Raw genomic sequence first — 26050 nt, 5'->3', positions numbered from 1 at the left:
AGGGTGGTATTGGGGTGGTTATATATTATCTAGCTTTCAATACTGCCTACACCTGCAGAAGTTTGGGGGAAGAGATACTGTATTGTTTCAAACTGATGCATGTCCCATAACTTTCTGAAATCCTGTGTGATTTTTATATCATAACTGTTCTGGTTTATTTTTCGTACTGCTTTTCGTTGCACAAGAAGTCCCCTCCAGGCAGCAAAGTTTGGGAAAGCGTTGCAGAACACCTCACAAAGTAAATCCACCACTTATGCATCAATGACTTGGGGCAACACTCCAGCAGTCTAGAGGGATCCTGCATCCAATTATTACTGAACGTTCATTTTGATTAGTTTGTGGGGGCAGTTATAAGACAACAAGATTTGCTTGCAGGGTGTTTAATCATTCATCCATCCAACAGTTTTCAATGCATCTCCCAATCACTTTCCTAACCACAAAAGTCTGTTTTTATTTTCAAAGTGGATTTCTTGGGCAAGGGTGACAGAGTGCTTTAAACCACTTCCACTGCGTAAACCTCTATTTCCTGGTATGCGCTTGAATTCCTCCCCCAAGCGATAGCCAGCATGGAGGGGCCTGACTTGGACTGAGACAGGAATGTGATAAGAGGGGGAGATGTCACCCTTTGCCCCTGTTGTGCATGCCTGCCTGGCTGGAACCCTCTCCCCCCCCCCCAACACACCCTCACATGCTATTTGCAGTGGGGTGAAAATGGTTTGCAGGCTTTCAGGTTCAGCAGAGCTCTTCTTCTGCTTTGAGTGATAGCTAATTGTAAACCAAAGCAAACTCCCCATGAAAGTTGTAGAATGGGGATTGTAGAAAACAGGGTTGGAGGGGAGATGTTCCCTCTGGGCACAATGGAATTCCCCATCTGTTGCTTGTAACGGCCTTAATTTGGAAATAAAGACGTGCTTTTCTTTTTTTAAGTTGGGCAGCATACCCATAATTGTGTTTACTTGGATATTATGTGTGACAGAGATCTGTGGGGTTTACCTCCTAGTAAGTATGTTTAGGTGTTCACCCCAAATTAGATTAGATCAGGGCTGGGAACTTATGTGTTTCCAGACATTGGACTACAACTCCCATCATCCTTGGACCATCGGCTGTGCTTTCTGGAGCTGATTGATGGGAGTTGGAGTCCAACAGCATTTTCCAGCGTGGTGTAGTGGTTAAGAGCGGTAGACTTGTAATCTGGGGAACCGGGTTCACGTCTCCGCTCCTCCACATGCAGCTGCTGGGTGACTTTGGGCTAGTCACACTTCTTTGAAGTCTCTCAGCCCCACTCACCTCACAGAGTGTTTGTTGTGGGGGAGGAAGGGAAAGGAGAATGTTAGCCGCTTTGAGACTCCTTCGGGTAATGATAAAGCGGGATATCAAATCCAAACTCCTCCTCCTCCTCCTTCTTCTTCTTCTTCTTCTTCTTCTTCTTCTTCTTCTTCTTCTTCTTCTTCTTCTTCTTCTTCTGCTAGACTATTTGAGGCAAAAAGTTGTCAGTCGGCTGCAACGATCAAAGCCTTGCTTCCCTTTTAAAACATCAAAGCAGGCAGTTCATTTGAATCTAGCACTGACTGGAACCAAGAATGAGTTTCTAGTCCTCATAGAGTCTGGAAACAGTGAGCAGTGCCTTGTGGGAAATGACACGCTTGTAGGATGCTGAATTAGTATGCCAAGGGGTGCAAAGCACTCTTTAGTACTTTTGTGAACGGGGTTCAAACTGCAAAAAAGGAGATTTCTGCTGAACATTAGGAAGAAGTTCCTGACAGCAGGAGCTGTTTAATAGCTTTGGGAAGTGATGGACTCTCCTTTGTTAGAGATTTTTTTTTTTTTTAAGTAGAGCATGAATGGCTACCTATCAGCTATGGGGGACCTGTGGCTCAGTCGGAGAGCATGAGACTCTTTAATCTCAGGATTGTGGGTTTGAGGCCCACAGTGGCCAAAAGATTCCTGCATTGCAGGGGGGTTGGGCTAGATGACCCTTGAGGGCTGGCGCTGATGGGGGCTGGGGTCCGACAACACTTGGAGGGCAAAAGGTCCCTTCTCCCTGTTGGCAGCACATTTCCTGTGTCTGAAAGATGCTGGATGACGTCCTCTGCACGGTACCTTCCAGCTCTATGGCTCTAATGCCCAGAATCAGCAGGAGGGGAACAAAAAGTTTAAATACAAAATGAATGCCTTGTCTGCTCTTTCCATCCAGGACAGTAGCGTTGGGGATATCCTATGGAATTTCCTTCTTCCTCTTTTTCCTCCTCCTCCTCACCTGTTTTGCAGGCCACCTGGCGGTAAGTCGTGCTGATTTTACTTCTCAAATCCCACCCCCCTAGTCATGCAACTTGCCCAGCGTCCCTAAGGAATGTGGAATGCGGCCTTGTACCCAGTTAACCCACTGGCCCACCTAGCTCAGTATCGCTGACACTGGCTGTCAGCAGTTTCAGCTGGGGCGTTTTTCTATGGATGGAAGGAGGGATAGATGGATGCCGGGGGTCAAATCACAGGAACTGAGCTGTGGCCCTTTCCCACTTCTCTTTTTCCCCCGGGCTGTCGGAGCACGATATGATGAAACATTGTGGTTGGATGATTCTGGGGCCCTGCTGCTGCTACAAGGAGCTTTGTAGTAGCCCTGCTTGCGGAAGTTATTTATACGGTTGAAGTTTGCAACTGTATTGTCCGCGCTAAGCGAGGACACCGCTGAGAGGAAGCGAAATGGCTTGACCTCAGCGGTTTTCTGCCAGCAGGGTTCTTCGATCAAAATTAGCCGCCTGTGAAACCAGCAGAGCTGAAGAGGTTTTAAGGTGCAAAAGCACGGGTGAGGGAATCCTCCGCTTGCTGCCCACACTGTGCTTTATGCCACCTTACTCCAGAGGTGGAGAACCTCTTTTTTTTTTTTTTAAAGCCCACCTCCCTATCCTCCATCCAGCAGGAGGGGCTACCAGAATGCAAGGACACAGGCAGGCAAAGCAATGCATCTGGTTGGCCACTGCGGGAACAGGATGCTGCGCTAGGTGGGCCGTTGACCCGGTCCAGCAGGCTTTTATTATGTCCTTAATAAAGTTAAAGGTAAAGGGACCCCTGACCATTAGGTCCAGTCGCAGACGACTCTGGGGTTGCGGCGCTCATCTCGCTTTATTGGCCAAGGGAGCTGGTGTACAGCTTCCGGGTCATGTGGCCAGCATGACAAAGCCGCTTCTGGCGAACCAGAGCAGCGCACGGAAACGCCGTTTACCTTCCCGCCTGAGCGGTACCTATTTATCTACTTGCACTTTGACATGCTTTTGAACTGCTAGGTTGGCAGGAGCAGGTACCGAGCAATGGGAGCTCACCCCGTCGCAGGGATTCGAACCGCCAACCTTCTGATCGGCAAGCCCTAGGCTCTGTGGTTTAACCCACAGCGCCACCCGCGTCCCTCTTATGGCCTTAATAGAGCTTATTAAATTGGCACAACCCAATTTTGCTCCATTATGTTTAGGTGGCTCCTAAGATGCAATAAAAACTCATAGCTATCTGATTAAGAAGCTAACTGTTATGTACTGAGTTGAATAGGATCCAAACTGCAGCAGTCTGATTGGTCCTAGAACAATAGGATTGAGATTGCAGCAGTCTGACTGGTCCCAGAACAATAGGATTGAGATTGCAGCAGTCTGACTGGTCCCAGAACAATAGGATTGAGATTGCAGGAGTCTGATTGGTCTGCAGGAGCCACCCAATCCAGCTCCAGGTGGAAGTGAATCCGCACTCTGATTGGCATACAGGAGTATCCCGGAATTAGCCAATCACGTGGGGCCCATTGTGTAAATAGTGTATATAAAGCAAACGTTTTGGGGGAACTACATTCCTCACTACTATGAGCTGAATAAAGAGCATGAAAATCACACTGGACTCTGAGTATCTTTCACTAACGTTAGGAGCAATGAGGGTGGAGAAATAAGAAAACGGGACAACTGGGTGTTCTTGACTCTTTCTTCGCCCCACTCCTTCTTTTGCATCAGAAGTGCTTCCTGAAAGGTCCAAAAGCCTTATCCTGGGTCCCCTCCATCTCAGACAGCATCTGCACCCAGCCGTGGCTGCGAGTCTCTTTGGGAATCTCCACCATCCTGGTGGTCCTCACCATGGCTGTGCTGAATTTGGTAGGAGACATTTTTGGCTCAGTGCTACTCGTGTGTCGCCAGCCTGTGCCTCGCCTTGCCCCTTCTAAAGCTCTCCTCCTCTCTCCTTTCCTGGGTGGAATATTAGTTCTTCATGCCAGAGACGTCCTGCTTTTCCAAAGCTCAGAATTCCACTACGGGGGGCTTGAACACCACACAAGAGTTTGCCCGCTTCAACTCTCTCTTCAGTGTGCCAGTAAGTATGTGAAAGAGGAATGGTTGAATAGACTATGCGAATATTTGGAATTAGCAAAGTTGACTGATTTGATAAGACAAAAACCAAAAAATATAATTCAGAAACAATAGAAATGTTTAAATGACCATCTATGCAGACAAGGATTAAATGTAAGGTAGACTTGTGAAGGTTTTAGAAAACTTATTGACTGAAATATTTGTGTGAGACTGTGTGGGAGGAAAAAATACAGAATAAAAGATACAATCTTACCTAAAATGTACATAGGAAGTGCAGTGTAAGCGGTGGAAGTCAACTAATGAAAGTTTATTATTATTTTCATGTTGAGATATTTGTAGAATAAATTTGAAAGAAATTCTTCCAATTTTTCTTCTTTTTCTTTTTTCTTCTTTTTTCTTTTTCTTTCTTTTATATATATATGCACTTATTTGTAATACATATGTATGTGTGTATTTGCAATATTATGTTTATATTTTGTAATAATTATGTTAAATAAATAAAATTTCTTAAAAATTAAGAACAAAACAAAAAACCCTTTGGATGCAATTGTTTTTCCTTAGCTGTTGCTGATGAGGCCCAGCCCTCTTTTTTTAAACGGCTCTGTTTTTTTACTGCCCTTCTCTCCCCCCCCTCCAGTATTACATCTACTGCTGCATCTTGGGGTTCCTCTCATGCTCCCTCTTCCTGCACATGAACTTTGAGCTCAAGCTCACCATGCTGACCCTCTGCCTCGTCGTCTACAACGTGCTGTTCCTCCACACCCACTCGTGGCTCTCCGACTGCTACGTCTCCCGCCTCTACCCCAACCAGACAGCTCTCAGGTAACTAGTCCTCATGGAACCGGCAGCAATGTCCTGGCATAAAGTAAAAAACCAAGTGGGGGCTACCCAAGCCATTTGCAACGTTAGTGAGGATCTTCTTTGAGTGAGTGTCATGGGTGCCGCTCCCTCTGGACTCCATCTCCCCACCCTCCCCCCAGAGTAAGAAATAGAGAAGATAAGTGTGCACAGTGCTTTATTTCTGGAGGGACGCATGCCCCTATTGTGAATCTAAGTTTGGCCTCATTGAGGGGCAGTATTTCAATATGAGTAGGAAAATGAGAGTACCCCTAAACATATTTTTTTTTAAAAGCACTGAGTGTGCATATACACTCCATCTCTCCAAGTGATCTGGGTTGGTTACAGCATGATCATTCTGAATCTTGCGGAACACATGAGAGCTGAAAGAGGAAGTGGAAAACAGAGCCACTCTACCAACTTCCTCCTTCAGCTCTATGTGCTTTTCAAGGGAGGAAAAAGTCGTCAGCTCAAGGGGCAGTATGTGCTTGTGTTTAAAGACTTTGCAGGCACCAGGGGAAAGCCTTAAAAGGCACTATTGCACCGGTGGGCACCATCTTGGCGACCCCTGGTGTAAGCTGTCCAGAAGCAGCCCGTCCTGACCCACCCTAAATAAGGTGGCTTGCCGTTGTTCCTGTGAATCGTGCCTGAGGAGAGTGCTTCTTATTGTAGCTTCCCATGGACATATTTGGTTCAGATGCGAGACCTCGAGGATTATGGGAGAGGGCTGACCCAAGAGTGATGTTCTCTTCTTCCCCTTCTTCTTCTTTTTAATCCCCCCCGCCTCTAGACCTGGGGTGCTGAAGGAGCCTAAGGTGATGGGAGCATTCTCGTTCTTCGTCTTCTTCTTCACCCTCTTGGCTCTGGCCAGGCAGGTAAATTGGTTTCCTATCCCAGCAGCTGAGCAAGGCAGCCCTGATGAAAGCGAGCATACATTTCAAGAAGAGCTCATTTCTCTGTCCTTCATATGTTCTCCACATTCATTTCTGTTATACAGCTTGCTATTAACTTAAAAAAAAGGAGATGTGGAGAACACGTTCTATACTGCCAGGCTTCTAATCGAACAAGACAACAGCAGGAAAGGAACATGGATTGGGAGGGATGAGGAAGTAAGCAAGCTCAGGTTCAAGTTCTTAGCCTAAGCTTTCAAAGAATGGGTGGAAAAATTTGAGGAGGTTTCCCAGCTGTACTGTTGGGGTTAGTCCTGCATCCCATCTCCCTCCCTCCTCTACTGCAACCGTAATGTAATAACTTCTGCTAGGCAAGAGTTGGTGGAGGGAGGATTCTGGTGTTGGCTTTCAGGCCAGGATTCCATGGAACAACTTGTGCATTGCAGAGGATTGTCTGTGCATTGCCCTATATGGGCTGCGGGGGGTAAGCAATTTTGCAGGCGAAGGATGGCGTTAGTTGAGTATTGCATCCTTCACAACCATCTGCTGTGGGTTAGGTGCCTGTTTGCTTTGCTGTGCCATGCAAGAAACCACCGTTTCCTGTGTCGCCTTCTAGGTCATCTCTCCCCCCCCCCCATCTGAGCCCCAGCAGCTTCCCCTTCTGATTGTGGTTTGATTGTTTGCGGTCCTTGCCTATGCTAGTCAAGCAGGGTTTGACAGCATTTTTCATGTGGTAGAAGTGGGAAAGAACAGTGAAGGAGGCCACATCAGCACTATGCACTTAAATCACTAATATGCTACGTTAAACACTCATGGCTCCCCCCCCCCAAAGAATCCCGGGAACTGTAGTTTTCTAGGGGTGCTGAAAGTTGTTAAGAGACCCCTAATCTCACAGAGCTAAATTTCCCAGAGTTCTCAGAGTGTAGCTCTGTGATTAATTTAGCTCTCAGCACCCTTAACAAGCTACAGTTCCCATGATTCATGGAGGGAGGGTTATTTAAAGTGGTGTAACAGCATTTTAAGTGTAAGGTCCAGGTGGAGACTCTCATCTTTTTGTCCAAGGTGTGGTTTTTCTCACTTTGCATATTTGATTTGGGAAAGAAGTGCAGCTCAATGGATTTATTATTATTATTATTATTATTATTATTATTATTATTATTATTATTAAAGTTGGGGAAGGTTTTTTTGCAGCAAGCCAAGATTCAATCTCTGATATCTTCAGATGGGACTGGGAAAAGTTTCCTGCCTAGAATTCTGGTGAGCGGCTGCCAGTCAGAATTTACAGTACTGAAGTGGATGGACTGACTTGGAATAGGCAGAGGTGTAGTGGACTGGCGTCTCAATAGAGTATCTCCAGTGTCCTAGAGCTGCTCAACCAGCACGGAAGGAGAACCATTTTAGCCACTGAGAATAAGTCTTTTCACCGTTTGTGCTGATTGGAGCCAATCAGAGCGAAAGGAGGAGAGGCAACCACTGAGGATTGGCTTCTAGGGTCACTCTGGAGGAGGCGTGTAGGAAGCGATTTGTTCCATATGCTCCAAAATTGAGCGTTCGGGAGCAATGAAAACACATGGTGCTTCCCTTTTCAAGAGAACGGTGTGCAAGTTCTAGAACTTCAGGGAAAACACAACTTAAATCACTCCAAATGAAGATATTGAATATGATAGCCATCTTCAAATATCTAAAGGACTGTCGCATGGAAGATGCAGCAAACCTGTTTTCTCATGCTCTAGAGGAAAGGATCCGCACCAATTAGGTCCAGTCGTGTCCGACTCTAGGGTTGCGGCGCTCATCTCGCGTTACTGGCCGAGGGAGCCGGCGTACAGCTTCTGGGTCATGTGGCCAGCATGACTAAGCCACTTCTGGTGAACCAGAGCAGCGCACGGAAACGCCAGAGCGGTACCTATTTATCTACTTGCACTTTTGACGTGCTTTCGAACTGCTAGGTGGGCAGGAGCTGGGACTGAGCAACGGGAGCTCACCCCATCGCAGGGATTCGAACCACCGACCTTCTGATCAGCAATGGGAGCTCACCCCGTCGCAGGGATTCGAACCGCCAACCTTCTGATCAGCAAGCCCTAGGCTCTGTGGTTTAACCCACAGCGCCACCCGCGTCCCTGTAACCCGAGGTACCACTGTACAGAAAGGAGATCCCGACTAAACATTAGGAAGAACATCCTGATAGCCAGAGCTGTTCAAAATTAGAATGGGCTACCTCGAAAGGTGGTGGAATTTGGATGGCCATCTGCCAAGGTTTCTTTAGCATTGCAGGGGGTTAGACCAGATGACCCTTGCGATCCCTCCCAACTCTACGATTCTCTTCTGCTGCATGTAGAGTGTTCCACATAATTTCCCCGTGTATGTGCACAGATCTAGCTGAAAGGCAACACATGAGGATCTGCGTTGATTGTTGCAATGCATCACAAATTATTATCATCGTCTCATTATGAGAGTATTGTATACTCCTAGAAGGGTGCGTGCCAGTGGGCATGTATGTGACTAACATGAAGGTACACTTCACTTATGACTTTGCCACTACACTCAGGGCCAGCCCACCCAGAGGGCAAGGGGAGGAAACCGCCTCAGGCGGCAGGATGCACAGGAGCAGCACATCTGGCCTCCAAGGAATGAATTGCTTCCTGCTCTGCTACCTCCTTTGCAGCCCCCCCATGCCATCTCTACAGTAGCCTTTTGGTGAATAGAAGACATTGCTGGTCCCTGTTGTAACGTGGGAATCGTGATTCAGCAAGTGATTTCAGCTCTGACAGAGCAGGCAGGAGACAGCTTCTTCATGTAACGCTCTTTATTCAGACAGACAAGACTGGGGAACTGAGGAGAGGGAGATACATTTATAGGGACAGTAGAGGATACATTTTGGAGGGAACAATCTCAAGCAATCGCAAAGCTGCCTTTTGGTGGGAACCAAGTTGAATGAACCAATGGTAGCTGTTCCTTCTGGAACAGGAAGGCAGTTACTTTTCCCTAATGTGAATACAAACAATAGTAATCAGATATGATAACCCTTGAATCAATACACAACAGTCCCCTCCCTCCCTCATTCACGATGTAGATCTTCACTCGCCCCTTCTTGCCTGGTGGCAGTGGAGAGGGGTGTGTCTGCCATTTTGTGGTTCTCCTCAGGTTTCAAAATGTATAGGGCCAGCTCTGACTACACCACTGGGTATAAGGCAGCTTCCTATGTTTCTGTGTAGCACTGGGCGAGGTTTCATTTTTCCTCCATATTTAAAAATGAATCAAGCTGGCATGACTGGGTGCATTGCGTACCCGACATGAGTGCTGGGTGCATTGCGTACCCGAAGGAGCGTCTCCACCCCCATTGTTCTGCCCAAACACTGAGGTCCAGCTCTGAGGGCCTTCTGGTGGTTCCCTCACTGTGAGAAGCAAAGTTACAGGGGACCAGGCAAAGGGCCTTCTTGGTAGTGGCACCTGCTCTGTGGAACGCCCTCCTATCAGATTTCAAAGAAATAAAGACCTGACTTTTAGAAGACATCTGAAGGCAGCCCTGTTTAGGGAAGTTTTAAATGTTTGATGCTTTACCGTGTTTTTAATACTCTGTTGGGAGCCGCCCAAAGTAGCTGGAGAAACCCAGCCAGATGGGCTGAGTATTAATAAATTATTATTATTATTATTATTATTATTATTATTATTATTATTATTATTAAAGGGGTATCCTTCAGCTTTCCCCTCCCTTCCTAATCCCCCTTTGTCTTTCTCTCCCCATCCCTGTCTCTCAGAATGAATATTACTGCCGTCTAGATTTCCTCTGGAAGAAGAAGTTCAAGGAAGAACGTGAGGAGATTGAAACCATGGAGAACCTCAACCGTGTCTTGCTGGAGAATGTGCTTCCTGCTGATGTAGCTCAGCAGTTCATTCGCCAGAACCGGCGCAATGAGGTGAGTCTTGAAGCTTGTTGGCCAAAGACCATCAATGAGATGATTTGTGAAGGGAAGTCTTACTAAAGAGCCCACTTTGGGATAAGAATTAGGTGTGTCTAAGCCAAGGACCAGAAATGGTTTGGTACTGAATCAGTCCAACCCAAAGGGACTTCTGAGAAGTCAGTAGAGGCATTAACCCTCTTTGCTGTACGAGTGACTAGGTTGCAGTGCTTATCGCTGCATTTCAAGAGGAGGTCCTCGAAAATTTAAGATTTAGGTCAATTGCAAACTTACAGACATAGAAACTCTGCCTAACCTCAAATAATCACTCTGTGATAATTTCCAAAACTTCGGACTGAGTCCTGAACAAATCAAAAAATGAAATCTAAACATTATTTTTCTGAAGACAATAAATGAGGTGAGGACCCAACTGCAGTTTGTTTATTTATTTAGTTGGCAAGATTTAAGTGTCACTGTATCAAAAAAAAAAATCTATGTGGTTTGCATGAAATAGTTTACAATAGCCATTTAAAAATAGCTTTTGGTGTCGCTAGAATGACAGTAACACAGACGGTCTTTTCCATTGAGAACTGAACTGGCACAATTGTATCTGGCATTGATGGAGAAGCTGACTCATAATTTAAGCAGACACATATGGAGATGTGTGGTTTCCATTTCTGACTTTAAAAATAAATAAATTCTACCTCTGAAGCTTTAAAACCCTCTGCTTCATATGCTGGTTTTTGAAAAGACTCTATGAATTGACATGACTTGTTCCTCTTTTTCTTTTCATGAATTCTGTATACAGATATGATATATAATCTCTGCACTTGTATGATTTTCTTTCTTTCTTTCTTTCTTTCTTTCTTTCTTTCTTTCTTTCTTTCTTTCTTTCCAATTTCATTGAAAAACTATAGAGAAAGATCTGTAGGTACAGATATAATAAATTACCAGTATATAGCCAAATACAGAATTTCACAATAATTCTGATTTTGGAATTCCAGTAAGCCATAGCATTTTGTCAGATGGCCTTCAATGTATTCAATGCAATATTTATTTTATGGGGTAAGAATTCACATATTCTGTATGTTGCCCCCCCCCCCCCCCCGTTACCTCCCACTACCCACCCTGGAGGAAAGAGTTGGTTATTATAAGGTTGCAGCAGCTAAAAAAGCCAATGCAATTCTGGGCTACATCAATAGGAGTATAGCGTCTAGATCAAGGGAAGTAATAGTACCACTGTATTCCGCTCTGGTCAGACCTCACCTGGAATACTGTGTCCAGTTCTGGGCACCACAGTTCAAGAAGGATACTGACAAGCTGGAACGTGTCCAGAGGAGGGCAACCAAAATGGTCAAAGGCCTGGAAACAATGCCTTATGAGGAATGGTTTAGGGAGCTGGGTATGTTTAGCCTGGAGAAGAGAAGGTTAAGGGGTGATATGATAGCCATGTTCAAATATATAAAAGGATGTCATCTAGAGGAGGGAGAAAGGTTGTTTTCTGCTGCTCCAGAGAAGCGGACACGGAGCAATAGATTCAAACAACAAGAAAGAAGATTCCACCTAAACATTAGGAAGAACTTCCTGACAGTGAGAGCTGTTCGACAGTGGAATTTGCTACCAAGGAGTGTGGTGGAATCTCCTTCTTTGGAGGTCTTTAAGCGGAGGCTTGACAGCCATCTGTCGGGAATGCTTTGATGGTGTTTCCTGCTTGGCAGGGGGTTGGACTGGATGGCCCTTGTGGTCTCTTCCAACTCCATGATTCTATGCTCGAGACCACCACATGCCCAAGTGCTGGGGCAGCGGGTAGAGTGTAGGACTCGGGAGGCGAAGGCCGAAGCCTCCACTCTAGGGCCAGTCACTCAGTCTGACCTACCTCACAGGGCTGTTGAGAGGATAAAATGGAAAGAGAATTATGTTTTGTGCACCACCGTGAGTTCCTTGAGGGAAAAGTGGCATAGAAAAGTAATGTATAAATGAACAGATTGGGTGGCTGGGGGAATTTGCCTCCATGTCATGAATTTTTAAGGGTTGTCCTGTCTGCTGAGGTCTGATAATGCCCCCCACCCCACCCTTTCTCCCCCAGCAGGATCTTTACCACCAGTCTTATGACTGCGTCTGCGTCCTCTTCGCCTCCATCCCGGACTTCAAAGAATTTTACTCTGAATCGAACGTAAACCATGAAGGACTCGAATGCCTTCGACTACTCAACGAGATCATAGCCGACTTTGACGAGGTATCAGGAATTCTAGACTTTATTTAAATGTTGTTGTTGTTGTTTAAACAGCTTTTCTTTTCTAAAATGTTTACAAAATCTATACAAAATAGATTTCCTATATATAGATTTCTCCGAATCTCTGGGCTTCCCACCTTCCCCTCCATGGGTCCTATTGTCAACCTTTTCAACTGCATATTCTCCAGTCACCCACATTTTATGTCTCTCCATTTTGTCCATAATATTTGCCAAATTACAAGCGTTATTGCAATCCTGCTAATGTTTTCATCTGCTAACAGTGGTCTCCCGGGTAAATGATAAAATTTCCCCCATTCTTGATTAAAGTTTTGCTTTTTTTGGTTTCTGAGCTTTTCCGGTCAGTTTTGCCATTTCGGCATAGGCTACTCCAACAGCTTAGAACAAAATAAAAAAATAATCCTTCCAGTAGCACCTTAGAGACCAACTAAGTTTGTTCTTGGTATGAGCTTTCGTGTGCATGCACACTTCTTCAGATTGTGCATGCACACGAAAGCTCATACCAAGAACAAACTTAGTTGGTCTCTAAGGTGCTACTGGAAGGATTTTTTTATTTTTTGTTTTGTTTTGACTATGGCAGACCAACACGGCTACCTACCTGTAACTCCAACAGCTTAGTTTGCCATTCCTCTCTGGTAGGGACTTCATCTTCTTTCCATCTCTGGGCTAGTAACCTCCGTGCAGCTGTCATCGCATTTTTTAACAGCTTCTCAAGGGTTGCTCATACAAGAAAAGGCTACTGGATCAGGCCAATGGCCCATCAAGCCCTCCATCCTATTGTCATGACGGCCACCCAGATGCCCCAGGGGAACACGTAAGCAGGATACGAGCACAAGAGCACTCTTCCCCTCCTGTTGTTTCCAGCAAATGGCATTCACTTGCCATCTCCAACTGTGGAGGCTGAGCATTGGCATCATGGCTAATGGCAACTGATAGCCATCTCCTCCATGAATTTGTCCGATCCTCTTTTTAAAGCCATCCAGGTTGGTGGCCATTACTGCCTCCTGTGGGATCGAGTTCCATAGTTCAACCATGTGCTGCATGGAGAAGTCCTTCCTTTTATTTGATCTCCCAGCGTTCAGCTTCATGGGATATCCACTACAATTCTATGATTCTTTCACTGGATCGAAGGTGTGGATGTGATCGTAACATTCTGGACTAGATAGAGAAGATTTTTCCATCCTGGTGTCCTCCAGGAGAGGACAGTGTGGTGTAGTGGTTAAGAGCGGCAGACTCGTAATCTGGGGAACCGGGTTCGCATCTCTGCTCCTCCACATGCTGCTGCTTGGGCTAGTCACACTTCTCTGAAGTCTCTCAGCCCCACTCACCTCACAGGGTGTTTGTGGTGGGGGAGGAAGGGAAAGGAGATTGTTAGCCGCTTTGAGACTCCTTCGGGTAGTGATAAAGCAGGATATCAAATCCAAACTCTTCTTCTTCTTCTTCTTCTTCTTCTTCTTCTTCTTCTTCTTCTTCTTCTTCTTCTTCTTCTTCTTCCAGATATTGTTGTCCGCATTAGCACACATAAGCCCCAGCCATCATAGCCAACGGTCAGGGCTTATATACTGCTTTTACGCCCAAATGCCTTCTGATGATAGGAGCTGATAGGAGTTGCCATCCAAAATGTCTGAGGGGAAACCGTGTTGGCAAAGGCTGTTGTGACCCAAAAGGAATGTTCTTAAGTTGATAACCATTGAAACAAGCCTTTTCCCCTGTCTCTGTTTCTACAGCTCCTCCTGAAGCCCAAATTCAGTGGGGTGGAGAAGATTAAGACCATTGGCAGCACTTACATGGCAGCCACTGGCTTAAATGTGGTGGCTGGACAGGATAACCAACAGGTGAGGCCCTCCTTTCTTTGGCACGACTCTTTTGTTTCTCAAATCTGCCTGTGGCACCCTGATCCCATACTCCTCAACCCATTCAGATTGGGGCAGGGGTTTACAAATATAACAACAACAACCTGTTCTGGTAACTGGGACATCCCATTTTTTCTTACAAGAGCATGGCGGCCATTTGGGGGCACTGTGCTCTCATGCAAGAGCATGGTCCCAAAGATAGCACATACTGGGGGCCCACAATCTTGCATGGGTCATGTGACTCACATGGGAGCACACCCCTGGAAGATGTGCACTCCGGTTTTTCACACTTCCGGGGGAGCGCTCCCATGTGAGTTGGAGGGTATGTGATGGAGCCATGGAGTGGCTCTACAAGACCACTTACACTTGCGTTAACTATGTACATCACGAGTCACCAGTGTGGCCTCAGTGCCATTGAGGTTGCCCTCTAATCTGCATGAACCCTCCTGTGCTCTTTAGTTATGAAGTTGTGAGGGTAGTTACCTCTTTGTCCCTTGGTAGGTATATCATAGTGCTGAAGGGGGGACTTGGAAGGGTGACATTCTTTCCCATTGCCTCTCTGAGCTCCATGTACTTTTCAAGACATACTAATTCCATTGGATCTGGAATCTGTTGGATACAATCAAAGAATCGTAGAGGTGTAGTGTTGGAAGGGATCTTGAGTTTCAGCAAGTCCAGCCCCCTGCAATGGAGGAATCTCAGCTAGACCATACATGACAGATGGCCACCTAATCTTTGCTTAGATTCCACAGAAAATCAAAGTGACCAGAGTTTGTACTTGCTTAAAAATCTAAATGCCTCAGAAGACAGGCCTCCTGCCAATATGTACATCTTTATTTTATTGTTTGGGGGCTAGAGAATCCCCAGTTTTCTAACGCTTCCATAGCTCTCCTCCTTTGGTCCTTGGCCACCTGATTGATTTTATATACCTGAGTTCACTGCAACCAAATTCCAAGGTTGTTATGTCTCCCTCCTGCTGGTAAGTGAGTGTCTCTGTTCCCACAGCTTAATGAAAATGCAGTTTCACGTCAAACCACAAAACAGGCTTTCCGCTTGACACAAATGATGTGTAGCCTGATAAATAACTTCTGCAGACCAAAATATGCTTTGCTGTGCCAAAACCAATAGGCCTTTTTGTGAGATGATTATTATTTGTTGCCTGTGTGTGTGTGTGTGTGTGTGTGTATATATATATATATATATATATATATATATATATATATATATAATGAAATTTAAAAGATTTTTTTACCCCCCACCCATGCATCACAACCCATATCAATCCTAACATGCAGCATTCAACAATTACACAACACAAGATGTCAAGGGTTTAACACAAGGGAGTCAGAGTTCAAAAGTATCATCTGCTAACTCATCCCCAGCTAAACTTCCGTTAGACCTCCGAATCTCCAGCACATCTCGTTGCAATATTTTCTATCTCTCCCTTATCTATCTTTCTTGCGACCAGAGCATAAAGCCCCACTTTATTCGTCACAAAACAGTTTTGTTGTTCAGTCGTTCAGTCGTGTCCGACTCTCCGTGACACCATGGAGCAGAGCACGCCAGGCACACCTATCCTTCACTGCCTCTTGCAGTTTGGCCAAACTCATGTTAGTAGCTTCGAGAACACTGTCCAGCCATCTCATCCTCTGTCGTCCCCTTCTCCTTGTGCCCTCCATCTTTCCCAACATCAGGGTCTTTCCCAGGGAGTCTTCTCTTCTCATGAGGTGGCCAAAGTACTGGAGCCTCAACTTCAGGATCTGTCCTTCCAGTGAGCACTCAGGGCTGATTTCTTTAAGGATGGATAAGTTTGATCTTCTTGCAGCCCATGGGACTCTCAAGAGTCTCCTCCAGCACCACAAAACAGTTAGCGTAACTCAAAAGAAAGTGAGCTGTTTCTGCCATAGTAAACCTGCTTCCAGGAATTAGCGAAGGTTTCATCCCTATGCGAAGGGCAGATTAACAAGGAATGTGTAGTGTTTTCCACCTGCTGTTGGCCACATATACAGAGTCTGTCATCATATGAAACCCTATTTTAGCGGCCATCCAAGACTTTTGTGGGTATCACCTGAAATGCTCTGTTTTCAGAAATGGCTACCATGGCGAGAATATGGATACACTGCTGGATCACAGGGCCATATCAGCATTGACACTACATACACAAACAACCCCCCTCATTTTTATTTTTGCTGTTTTGTAAAAATGCATGCTTGCTGAATTGGTTCTTGCTCTGGAGATAATCGCAAAGAAAATGAGGGTGTTTTGTATTTTTTGGTTTTTGTCCTGTCATTTACACACACACCCCCTTTTGGGCCACGGTATACAAACCTGTTGATTCAGCTCTGCACAAACTGCCATTGACAGGGTTCCCACATGTCTCTGAGCCAGCCTTACCCATGAATGAAATATCTCACGCTCTTCAACCCAGTGCTGGCGATGTCCGAGGAGTGCCTCACTCGGCATCAGTCTGTCCTGTGAACAGCACGAATTGGGGTGGGCCTTGTCGCCTCACTCCTGATGCAGCCAATTGGGTTGGCTGTCGATGGAGACAACTCCGGAAGGGGAGGAAGCCAACAGCTGTTAGTTCCAGCCAGGCCAACAGCTTTGTTGTCTCAAAGACGATGACTTACTTCTTTGCGCGGCCAGGCAGAGTCCCCCGAACCCCGGGGCAGCCCCTGAGGGAAATAATGGCGCGTGACAACGTTCTATGGGATTAAATTGGCCACAACTTTATTAATATTCAGATGTAGGAAGACCTTGGCTCAGGCATTGGGCATTTATCCTTCCCAGCCCCCCAGCCGGGGTTCTGGGTAACTTCAGGGTTATCCAGCATGAGTGGGGAGTGGGCTAGTCTGGAGAACATATGTTCAAGCAGATAGCCAGCCCCCCCCATGTTCGCTGCCGCTGGAGGGGGAGGGCAGTGATGACCTCTGGGCATATGGTCAATGCCCCCCCCTGAGACCCCTTTAACGGGAACCCTGTTATCACCACCACCCCTTGCCCCCCCAATCTTTTAGATGACTAAAGGATTCCGCCCAAGGCCTGCAACCGCCAAAGTTGTGACGAATTGCTACGGGAAAGGCGAAACCTGCCAATGCAGGGAAAGTCTTTTCCGGCCCTTCAACAGCGGCCTTGACATAGCAGCGCCTGCGTGCCTGTGTGGCTGTGGAAAAAAGGTGGTTAAACCTGCAAAGTAAGCGTCAATTGAGGGAGTGGAGGGTGGGGAAGCTCTGAATCCAACGGCCGCTTCCCAGGTATGACTCAAGTTCTATTGTGTGTACTGTATAATCCCTCCTTCTACCTGGCCAATCCCCCCGGCAACACCTCACCAGCCAGGATTGGGCGGCTGCTAGAGTAGGCGGAGTCCACAGGTATCCAACCTGGGAAGGCGATGCCAGGACCAACTGCCAGGAGCTGCACCGTGATCCAATGGGGCTACTCGCGACCACGCAAAAGGCACACCCCATTTGATGAGGGGGAATGCTCATTCTCCAAGTCAGAGGGAGCCAGGTGGAATGTCAGTCAACTTTTCTTGTTGTCTGAATTTGTATGGTCTGTTTTTTTTTTTTTTTTTTTTAAAAAGACTGTATTAGTGAGGCTTCTCTCCTCTTAGTACTTAGGGGTGGCCTCTTTAATTTTGCCTTCTCCACCTATTGACATATGCTTTTCTTTTCTTTTCTTTTCTGGGTGGTCCCTGCAGGACACTGAGCAGAGCTACACCCACCTGGGGACGATGGTGGAATTCGCCATGGCTCTGGCTGCCAAGCTTGACATGATCAACAAACACTCTTTCAACAGTTTCAAGCTTCGTGTGGGTGAGCGAGACGAGTGGGAGCTGAGAAGACTCCTCTCCAAATGTCACCTCAGTCAGAGGCGCCAGCTTGTGAGGGAGGTGGGGGCAAGGGCAACATCGCCTGTGAGGCATTGCGTGTGATGTCGCATGCATGACATCATGACGTCGTGTCAGGACATGGGAGGAGCCAGGGGGCGGAGCTGAACATGGTAGCAGCATGGCTTCAATGGCCGGAGGCTTTCTCCTCTTTCTCCTCCTCCTGTCACCTTCTGGCCATTTTGACCAAACCACACCCACTTTCCTCACACCTGTGAGATCTCTGGCAGGTAAAGTTGTGGCTGGGCCAAGAACGGTGAATGCCGCAAAATGATTCAAAGTCCAGATTATCAGTTGACTTTTGAGGCTTCAAAGCACAGTTTAGGGCAAAGCACCAACAATCGCCAGTGTTTAGAGAGAAACCCTGCACAGGCAAAGCCCCAACCATCCGATGGGATCAGCTGTGCTAGAGGATTCCCCATCTTGTGCAACTGGTTCCCCATCGGAAACTCCCTTGTGCAACTGAGGGGGCTGCAGGAAACATTTGAAGAGCTTCCTCCAGTGCTTTGAATGCAAGCTGCTTTCTGAGAAAAGGGGAGGAGTACTAAAATCTCCCCCCCCCCACCCCTTTCCACAGAAAGCAGTGTCCATTCAAAGCTCTTCCTCCAGTGGGCAGGGCTTAGAATGCAAGCTCTTCTTTTCTGCAGAAGGAAAAAGGAGGCTATAAACTGTTTTGAACATTGCTCAAGGAGCCCCTGTGAAGATATGCTCCCAGCAACAATCAGCTCATTGGCGCAAAAAAAAAAAAAAGTGCATTTCTGGCAGCAGTTGCTGCGACCACCGATTGGCTGATTGGCAGCTACAGCAACCTCCTTTGAACCGTGTCAGTCACCTGACATCATTATGGTATCAGGTGACTGAAAGGTGGGCGGTTTGCTGGCCAGGTCCAGGTCCAGGTCCAGTTCCCCGATCCCCATTCTAGCAGAAACTAGCTGTGTGCATAGCACTTACTGGCTGGTTCCTGTGCCGTCACCAAGAAACCTCCCTTCCCCAACCCAGTGCTGCAAAGTAAAGTAATGAATAAACTGCTAAACCAGGGGTGGGTTTTGGGAAACTGCAGCCCTTCAGAAAATGGAAGGGAGGCATTCCATACACAATACGGAGGCTATAAACTGTTTTGAACATTGCTTCGCAGGCCTGTTATAGTCTTCCCCCCAACCAGGAGCCCTCCAATTATGTTGGACTATGGCTCTCATCATCCCTGTCATTCTAGTTTGGGCTGATGGGAGTTGTGATTCAACATGTGGAGGACCACTACTTCCCCACTTCTGTCCAAACACCCACAAAGCCATATTAAGGATTCAAGGAGGGGAGTGTGCAGGCCTCTCCCCGAGAAGATGGGGAAAGGGCAGGATTAATAGATCAAACAGTGTTTGATTGGCTAGCACACCTGCCTGTCATTTCAGTTGTGAAGGCAATGGAGGAGGCAGCAGCAGATGTGTAAAGGTAAAGGGACCCCTGACCATTAGGTGCAGTCATGTCCGACTCTGAGGTTGCGGCGCTCATCTCGCGTTACTGGCCGAGGGAGCCGGCATACAGCTTCCGGGTCATGTGGCCAGCATGACTAAGCCGCTTCTGGCGAACCAGAGCAGCACACGGAAACGCCATTTACCTTCCCACCGGAGCAGTACCAATTTATCTACTTGCACTTTGACGTGCTTTCGAACTGCTAGGTGGGCAGGAGCAGGGACCAAGCAACGGGAGCTCACCCCGTCGTGGGGATTCGAACCGCCAACCTTCTGATCAGCAAGCCCTAGGCTCTGTGGTTTAACCCACAGCGCCACCACACAAAAAGCCAACTGATCACATTTGGCCCAGCATGACCCCCAGCCCCCATCCCTTGCTGAATTCCCACCAGCCCCCCGCCTTAAAAATAATTAATTAATAATACTTGCTGACCATAGGTATGCAGTCTTTAATCCACTGTGTCCCCAACCTCTATGGCATCTTTTTTTCCAGGTATAAACCATGGACCGGTTGTGGCGGGCGTGATTGGAGCCCAGAAACCCCAATATGATATTTGGGGGAACACAGTGAATGTGGCCAGCAGGATGGAGAGCACGGGAGTGCTGGGGAAGATACAGGTAGGGCTTTTAAAACAGCCTGCGGTTTTTTATGTGGCCCCCAGCGCCACCTGAAGCTTTCCTGTGCTCCGATTCTATCAGTGTTCCTCACTCTTTTTTTTTTTTTTTTAAGTTTCCTCTTTCTAAGTAGATTCTGGATGATAGAGGTTTTTTTGATAAAAATAAATGGATTGTTGGACTGCGGGTGGCAGGGGGGGTGTTACTTCCTGGTTATATGGCTTGGGATAAAATATGTTTTCCCCCTAGCTTCCTGAGAACAAACTTGTGTAGGGCACTTAAGTCAGAAAGGAAATACATCCAGTTGCTTTTCAGAATAGTAGCTGGCTGTTGTCAGCCATGGCAGGTGTAATAATAATAATAATAATAATAATAATAATAATAATAATAATAATTTATTTATATCCCGCCCATCTGGCTGGGTTTCCCCAGCCACTCTGGGCAGCTTCCAACAAAATATTAAAATACAATAGTCTGTTAAACATTAAAAGCTTCCCTAAACAGGGCTGACTTCAGATGTCTTCTAAAAGTCAGATAGTTGTTAATTTCCTTGACATCTGACGGGAGGGCGTTCCACAGGGCGGGTGCCACTACCGAGAAGGCCCTCTGCCTGGTTCCCTGTAACTTTACTTCTCACAGTGAGGGAACCACCAGAAGGCCCTCAGAGCTGGACCTCAGTGTCCGGGCTGAACAATGGGGGTGGAGATGCTCCTTCAGGTATACTGGGCTGAGGCTGTTTAGGGCTTTAAAGGTCAGCACCAACACTTTGAATTGTGCTTGGAAACGTACTTGCCGGGCTCCGGGAGAACGGGGGTCTGGTATGTTCTCCAGTGATAATGTGTCAGCCAGTTTCTCCGGCTCTGTCTCTCCCTCCTCCTCTCCCATGATCTCCCAACTCCTCTCTTCATCTATGTCTGAGCTGTGACCTCCCTCAAACCACTTTTGTAAATCTACACGGTCTCCCTCTTCTCTGGACGGTTCAGGAGGAGGAGGGGGAGGTGGTCTCCACCATTCTTCCTCAGTCCAGTCCCTGACACACACCTGTGTGGGAGAAAGATTTGGCCCACCAGCAAATATCCGGTCCCCATCCACCCCAATGAAATGAAACCTCCATATTCAAAACCAGTGTGACTTTGAATACCAGCCACTGGGAGCTAAGCAGCAGGAGAATGGTTCATCTTTGAGTATATGCATAAAAAAATTAGGGGAGTATTTTCGTTGAGACCATTTTCACCTGACCCAACCAAGAGCAACCAAGTTTTGACCAGATTTCTGTATGCTTCGCTACCAGGCCATTCTTTTTAATGGTCTCCTCCTCTCTTCTTTCCACATAGGTCACAGAAGAAACAGCCAAGGCCTTGGAGACGCTGGGTTACACTTGCTCCCTTCGTGGGGTTATAAAGGTGAAAGGCAAAGGTGAACTTCGAACATACTTTGTCTGTACAGACACGGCCCGGCCCGGCCCCCAAGCACCTATGCTGAGCTGAGTTTCTGGGAACGAAACTGTAACAAGCACCGGATTTTTTGGGGTGGAGTGGGGCTGGGATTCCCTGCAGACAGCTGCAGGTGCTTCTTCCAGCCACTTGGGGGCAGCAGGAGGCTTAACACTAACTGACCTCTCTAGCACTGGATTTCCTGCAAGTCTTTGTGCTCCATGCTTGGAGTTCATGGGCTCTCACAAACTATGTGTGTCATAAATGGACTGGCTGTTGGAGGAAGATTGAACCCTGGGGGCTGGGGAGAGACCACAAGGACGCACCACACACATGTAAAACTACTGTGAGCTGGAGAAAGTTGCTCAAGTACATTTGCCCCTTTTGAAAAAACAAAACAGAAACCAAACCCTACCTCTGCAATCAATGACCAATACACCTCCATGTTTTCCTGCTGTGACAAAGACAGACCTTGCTGTTGACTCACCTAGAACTCTATAAGGGCACCTCAAATGGTCAAGAAGGGCTTTATCCCACTTCACAGAAGGAAGACAGCAACTCTGCAATCAAGTTGGACGCTTCCCAAACCTTATTTGAGGAACCTTCAGTCCAGCTGTTTGATCTAAACCAGTGGTCTAAGGAGCACCTTCAACCCTCCTTTAGCACGGCTACTAAACTAAACTAAGCTCAGCTCAGCTCCCAAGCCCAAAACATTGTGTCCCGGCATTTTATGAAGGTGCTTAATCCCCACCCAGCCTCTCAAGCAGCGGCCAATCACAGCGTGGCTTCTTGAAACCACCTGGCTTTAGCATGGGGTTTGGCAGGGACTGGGTGTGGTTTGGGAGATGTCTGAACAGGCATGTCCTGTATCGGCAGTGGGAAGCTTTCATCCTAGGGGCCAAATCAGGCTCATCAGACCTCCCCATTTGGCCTGAGAATCCGTTTGAGCCAAGCTGGACACAGACTGGCAGATGTCCGAACAGGCGTACCTTCCACGAACAGAGATGGAAGTAATTTGGGGAGCTAGCCAGGACGATGGTCCCACTACTGGGCTGTAGTCCATTGTAGACAAGGAATGAGGCTGGTTGAGCATTGCCCCCATCACCCATCTGGTTCCTTTAGGTTGTGACACAAGAAACCAATATTTCCCCAGTTTCTTTCTAGGCTGGTTTCTCTTCTGCCCTGTCCTGCCCTCTTCCTCTCCTGATTGTGGCACGTGCCTTTACTTTCCTTTTCATGTGCAGGTGCTGCAGGGTTTGAAAGCGACGTCATGTCAGGGAGCAGCTTCCCCCTTTTCATTCAAGGAATGGATTCTCACCCGTGGTCAGTTTTGATTTTGTGGGAAAGGAGAGGGAGAAGGAAGCATACAGTGCAAAGTTTAAGGCCTTAGACCTGACAGAGTTGTTTAAAAACAGGAATGAGGTAGGAAATTCTACCCACCACCCTCACCATGAGACCTGGGACACAGCTGTTGCCAAATAGCTCAGAGGGGGCCTAATTCAGCTCTCCTCTCCTCTCCAGTCACTTTACTAGTTAATGAGTCAACACTTTGACCATGCTTTCCGCCAAATGGGAACCCTTTATAGTATGCACCGCATCTCGCACATTGTTCTAGTGTTGCACTGGAAGCAGCATGTGTGAATCAGGTGGGGATACGTGTGAATCAGGTGGGGATACATCTTGTCCACAGGCCAGATGTTGCCCTTCAGGTCTCTCCATCCATCCCTTGGGACTTTCCTTGGGCCAAGCCCCTCTGTCCATGCCACACCCCTCACTGGTCCTGCTCCATACCTTCGAATGCTTTTGCCTGGCTGGGATATGCCATTGAACTGTAATCATGTCTCTTGCTTCCTGGAGAGAGGAAGGAGAGATTTAGGGGATAAAGGGAATTTAGAGTGCTGTATAAGGGCAAGAGTGTCACCCATTGCTCCATTCTCACTTTTGCTCCTGGCCCTGCCCACCACTGGTAGGTGCCCCTCCAATGAAGGCTACCCCACAAAGGAACATGTTCCTCAAGCTGCGAAACATCCCACTCCCCCTGTGTGAATCCTATCCCCCAGGATCTGACCAAAACCAGAATATCTTGCAAGTCCAAAGGCATGGCTGAAAATCCTCTGTGGGGTTGCAAGCGATTGTGGGCTGGACTTCCAAAATCCAGTGATGACTCGTCAGGCCATCAGGTGCCTTTTCAAGAGATGAGCTGCTCCCTTTCTGCTTGCAAGAAGGAAAGAGGCGCAAGTGGAATCGGAGCCGGCCTATTTAAATTCTTGCAGAAATAAACAGTGTGGTATACATTTTATTTGTAAATAACGGTGTCTCTTAAGTGTTTCTTTCGCTGGCTTTGTTCTGCTCTTTTAAAAGAAAACAAGAAAACACGGACACTTTCAAAGTTCTAAACTTTTGTCCTGATGTTAATTTTTGATCCTGCCTGCCACTATTGAATTCCCAAACAGTGGGGCTGGAGAATCCTAGAGTACGGTGAGATAAGCTGAACATGCTAAGAGGAACAATGGAACGAAAGTCAGCTAGAGCAGAGCAGAGCCGTAGCTAGGTGATCTTGCCAGTGTGGTGTAGTGGTTAAGAGCGGTAGACTTGTAATCTGGGGAACCGGGTTCGTGTCTCCACTCCTCCACATGCAGCTGCTGGGTGACCTTGGGCTAGTCACACTTCTCTGAAGTCTCTCAGCCCCACTCACCTCAGAGTGTTTGTTGTGGGGGAGGAAGGGAAAGGAGATTGTTAGCCGCTTTGAGACTCCTTCGGGTAGTGATAAAGCAGGATATCAAATCCAAACTCTTCTCTTCTTCTCTTCTTGCGCCCCTGGCAAAACCGTCCAGATTGTGCCCCCTAGCCACAGACAAATTAGCTCTTCTTTGCGCCTCTCCTCCAACCCCCCGCCCATTCAGTTCCTTATGCACTTCACCTTGTAATGAATTATTTCGCAGAAAATCCAATATTTAATTATATTTCTTAGCCGTTTTTGCGCCCTCCCTGCCTGTGCTCCTGGCGGGGGCCTTCTTCACCCCCCCCCCAGCTATGGCCCTGTGGTGGAGTCTTCTTTGCCTCTGAGAGGGCTGGAAAGGGCTTGACTTTTCCAAGACTCTGTTGCCACCTTTTCAATGTAGGGGTGGCATTTTTGTGAAATTGTCCTAGTTGTAGCACAGGTTTTTGTTGCACGTACCTTTCTTTCAATAAGGGATAGAAGAGAAATTTGTTCATCCCATGCATTTAAGTGAACTGAACACCTTCTTTCCTCACAGACTAATAATATGGATATAGAAATACTTATTTGTCAGAATTTGCACCTCTCCAAATTTTGCGACACGGATAGCAAAAAGCCCACCAAAACATGTTTTAAAATACATATTTTATTATAAAATGCGTTCAACAGTGTGTACATTGAGATAAAATATGTATTTAAATATGTATTTTTTGATATAATCATATTTAAGTGTGTATTCAAATACAGATTTCCATACAGACTGGTTGGGTTGTTTTTTTTTTAAATGCCGATTCATGCAGCTGCAGCATAGAAAGGATTTATGAATTAGCACATGTAAAACTGAAAACAGACCCGAAATTAATGGTTCCATCCACCCCTACTTCAAAGGGACCGAGGGCTGCTTGTGAGTGTCCCTGCTTTCATTCTAGAAATCCACTCTCTGGTGATCAGCAATTCCTGAAACCCTTGTGATGTCCTCAGCTAGGCTTTCCTCTAAATGTGCAAAGCAGGTGTGGCTCACCAGGTGGAACTATGCATAATCCTGGGCAGGTGCATCATTGTTGCTTATGAGGAAGCAAAATGGGGAGGAAGTGAGACAGTCGTGGCAGTGCAAACTCCCTCCCAGTCCCCTGATTTTGCCTTATATACAACTAATACAGTCACATAGGACTCCCTCTCCGTGGTACAATGGGAAAACTGGTTTTCCTAATGGTCTTGAGTATTTTCTAGGGCTGCTATGCACCCGATATTTCCCAGACATAGCTGGGATTTGTCTTTCAAGAATGGCACCTGGGTGAAATTTTCGCAAAGCAGCTGAAATGTACGGGGAAACCACTTTTGTGTCCGAATTTTCACTTTTGGAAATATGGCAAGTTTGAAATAATGTTAAGTCTCCATCGGATGTACTGCCCTGATTTTTTGTACTTCTGTTATCCCTATTGAATTGATGGTGATGATTTTTTTTTTTAAAAAGCTTTTATTGAAGTAAACCAAACAAACCTAATTTTTATTCAGCGTAGACTCACTGGAATTAATGAATATGACTAATTTAGGTCCATTAATTTTAATGGGTCTGCTCTTAGTAAAGCTTAGTTAATACAACCCACAAATACATCTTTTCACCTTTCACTGCTAAGGTAAGCTTGACCCTCCATATACCCACTGAAATCATAAATTCTAAAGCGCCCCGAGGATGAGATAGAAAAACTGGAGCATTTTTTTTGTGAGGTAAGAAAAACCTTTAAAAGATTGGAGGCCAGGTTTCAGCATGCGCAAAGAGAGAGGAAGTCCTGATACAGCAATTAGGGTTTGTGACCAATTTGAGTCATATTCAGAGTAGATTCGTTGAAATAAATGGGCATGGCTAATT

The 26050-nt window shown here is 46.6% G+C and overlaps 1 protein-coding gene across 4 annotated transcripts in view; it reads left to right on the top strand.

The window, feature by feature from the left end:
- The window catches only part of ADCY4 (adenylate cyclase 4), a 74006-nt gene extending 51780 nt beyond the window's left edge, over positions 1-22226 (top strand). For 2 of the 4 annotated variants that reach the window (XM_033169577.1, XM_033169575.1), the window contains exons 16-26: positions 2195-2279; positions 3984-4121; positions 4228-4335; positions 4969-5153; positions 5959-6043; positions 9814-9972; positions 12041-12190; positions 13933-14040; positions 17759-17873; positions 19907-20031; positions 21363-21515. In XM_033169577.1, coding sequence (XP_033025468.1) covers positions 2195-2279; positions 3984-4121; positions 4228-4335; positions 4969-5153; positions 5959-6043; positions 9814-9972; positions 12041-12190; positions 13933-14040; positions 17759-17873; positions 19907-20031; positions 21363-21515 — 1411 coding nt within the window. Of the gene's footprint in view, positions 1-2194; positions 2280-3983; positions 4122-4227; positions 4336-4968; positions 5154-5958; positions 6044-9813; positions 9973-12040; positions 12191-13932; positions 14041-17758; positions 17874-19906; positions 20032-21362 lie in introns of all 4 variants that reach the window. The other 2 variants (XM_033169579.1, XM_033169578.1) reach the window with 2 other exon arrangements.
- The last annotated feature ends 3824 nt before the right edge of the window (positions 22227-26050 follow it).

This window comes from Lacerta agilis, chromosome 14 (genome assembly GCF_009819535.1).
Source record: "Lacerta agilis isolate rLacAgi1 chromosome 14, rLacAgi1.pri, whole genome shotgun sequence".
NCBI lineage: Eukaryota > Metazoa > Chordata > Lepidosauria > Squamata > Lacertidae > Lacerta > Lacerta agilis.
Note: the sequence above shows the minus strand (reverse complement) of the source record. Positions and strands in the feature narration are given on the sequence as shown.